Genomic DNA, 2,535 nt, shown 5'->3' with positions numbered 1-2,535 from the left:
AGACAGAGTCTTGCTCTGTTGCCAGGCGCCAGGCTGGAGTGCAGTGGCGCAATCTCGGCTCACTGCAACCTCCGCCTCCCGGTTTCAAGCATTTCTCCTGCCTCAGCCTGCCGAGTAGCTGGGACCACAGGCGTGCATCCCCACGCCCAGCTAATTTTTATATTTTTTAGTAGAGATGGGGTTTCACCATGGTCTCGATCTTTTGACCTCATAATCCGCCCACCTCGGCCTCCCGAAGTGCTGGGATTACAGGCATGAGCCACCGTGCCCAGCCACTAAGAATCATACATTTTATCATCTAAAAGTTTATCACTTCAGAGGTCTAAAAGGTGACCAAAATTAAAAGGTAGACAACAAATAGTATTTTTTTTAAAAAAAGTATTTACAATGTAGGTATCAGAGGAAAAGCTGATGTCTTCGCCATAGTTCATATTGAGGGAAACAGTAGATAAATGGGCAAAGGGCATAAACAAAAAATACTCAACAAAGAGTTTTTTTTAAAGTTCAACCACATTAAAAATCAATGATACGCAAATATGAGAAAACCATTTTTCAACTTTCGAATTTTAAAAACTTTTATTTTTAGTGATTCTCCCTGCTGTCAGGGAAGTAGTCAAAATAGGTCTTCCATATTACTTATAAGAGTGTAACTAGAAAAGGCACTGAAATAAACAAAACAGCAGAAAACAGCAGTATATATCAAGAGTCTTAAAAACATTTATACTTCATCATCTAAAAGCTAAGAATTTAATAACAAGAAGATAATTTGAAAAAAAGGCATTCAAGGGTGTTCCTCAAAACTTGTTTACAATAGGACGTGTTAGACACTAGATAACCACCACTAGAATAGTTAGAAAACCTAGGGGATATATGAGAAGCGGACATATATGAAGAGGCTTCAGAAACAAAGGAAAATATTTAAGTCTGGCCAAGCACGTTGGCTCACATCCATTATCTTAGCACTTTGGGAGGCCAACGCAGGAGGATTGCTTGAGACCAGGAGTTCAAGACCAGCCTGGGCAACATAATGAGATCCCACTTCTATTTTTTTAAAAAGAGGAAAGTATAATAAAATAAGCAGAATACAAAATTGTTATTTACAGATTGATCAAAACTGTGTAAATAGTACACAGAAAAAAATGGGAAGAAAAGACACCAGAATGCTAACAAAAGTAACTTTGGGTGATTGATTACTGGTGATTTTTTTCCCCTTCTACTTTTATGTATTTTCCAAATTTCCTATAATTAACATGTTTCCATTATAATCAGAAAAAATAGAGATTATTAAGAAAAGGTTTACCAATAAGCAGAATCTACAATGTGTGGTTCTTTGATATTTTATCTCTGCTCTAGTACAGTTGTTCTTACCAGAGCTCCCCAGAACAGATATAAAAGAAAACATTTTTTTCAGTGTAGAGTAAGTAGCATGAGCATGCCATAAAACAAAAAGGACCTAATTAATTTTTCAACCTGTCTCTGATTTCCCTAGTCCTCAGAGAATATTCCACCAGGCTATGAAGTAGTATCTCTTCTGGAGGCCCTCAATGGGCCCCTCACTCCATCCCCAGCAGTTCCTCCACTTCATGTGCTTGGAGATGGCCACCTCTCAGGAATGCTCCCTTCATATGGCAGTGATGGCCACCTGCCCCCCATCAGGACGATCTCCCCTCTTGATCGCCTGTCTGACTGTGGCAGCCAAGGACTCAAACTCAAGAAGAGTCTCTCCAAGTGAGTAGCCAGTGCTCCATAGTATTGCCCCCAGAATCCTTGATGAGACACTTTAACCCTCCTTGGTGCTGGCTCACATCCTGGGACCTTAGGGCAGGGTCACCCTCTGGGCTGTTCCAAGAGCTGCTTGTGGGAAGGTTATCCCATTCCTTAAGAGATGAAAATAAGATGGTATGTAGGTACTTAGGAAAATTCTGATTAGACATATCTCTTAGGTATTCTTTTTTTTTTTCAAGGGTAGGGGATGGGATATAGGAAAGAGGACATTGAACAATGTGGATAGGGCCATCCAGGCCCCCGGGAGCATTACTTAGTCCGAAAACTGAAGGAACCTTGTGATCCATATATCTTAAACATCTAAATCCAGTTAGGCACAAATCATGACAAGCTTTCTGTGGCAGAGTAAAGGGGAGGGCATTTTACAGATGAAAATATTGAGATCCTCTAAATGGCAGTGGCTTTTCCCAAGTTTAAATAGCAAGTCATCAAAGGAGCTAAAGGTAAAACTTAGTACTTCTGATGCCCCAGAGAGGTCTCCATCCCTCTCTGGTTCTCTTTTCTACCTCCCTAGTTCTGCTTAAGATTTGGGTTTTGAGCCAGGCAGGTTGGCCCACACTTGTAATCCCAACTACTCAGGAGGCTGTACTCCTCCTCTGTTAAAAACGTCAACAAAAGGATTGCTGAAGCCCAGGAGTCCGAGTCCAGCCTGGGAAACATAATGAGACCCTGTCTCAAAAAATAAGCAAACAAAAAAGATTTGGGTTTTGCCCTCAGCTTCTCCTCCTCGCAGTAAGTACTGTTCTTTTT

The 2,535-nt window shown here is 40.9% G+C and overlaps 1 protein-coding gene across 1 annotated transcript in view; it reads left to right on the top strand.

The window, feature by feature from the left end:
• Nucleotides 1-2,535, top strand: part of RNF157 (ring finger protein 157) — a 90,159-nt gene that overhangs the window by 73,434 nt on the left and 14,190 nt on the right. Inside the window, exon 10 of the mRNA XM_037741083.1 lies at nt 1,490-1,728. Within this exon, the coding sequence (XP_037597011.1) occupies nt 1,490-1,728 (239 nt within the window). The remainder of the gene's footprint in view (nt 1-1,489; nt 1,729-2,535) is intronic.

The sequence above is a fragment of the Cebus imitator genome, unplaced genomic scaffold, assembly GCF_001604975.1.
Source record: "Cebus imitator isolate Cc_AM_T3 unplaced genomic scaffold, Cebus_imitator-1.0 Scaffold93, whole genome shotgun sequence".
Lineage (NCBI taxonomy): Eukaryota > Metazoa > Chordata > Mammalia > Primates > Cebidae > Cebus > Cebus imitator.
Note: the sequence above shows the minus strand (reverse complement) of the source record. Positions and strands in the feature narration are given on the sequence as shown.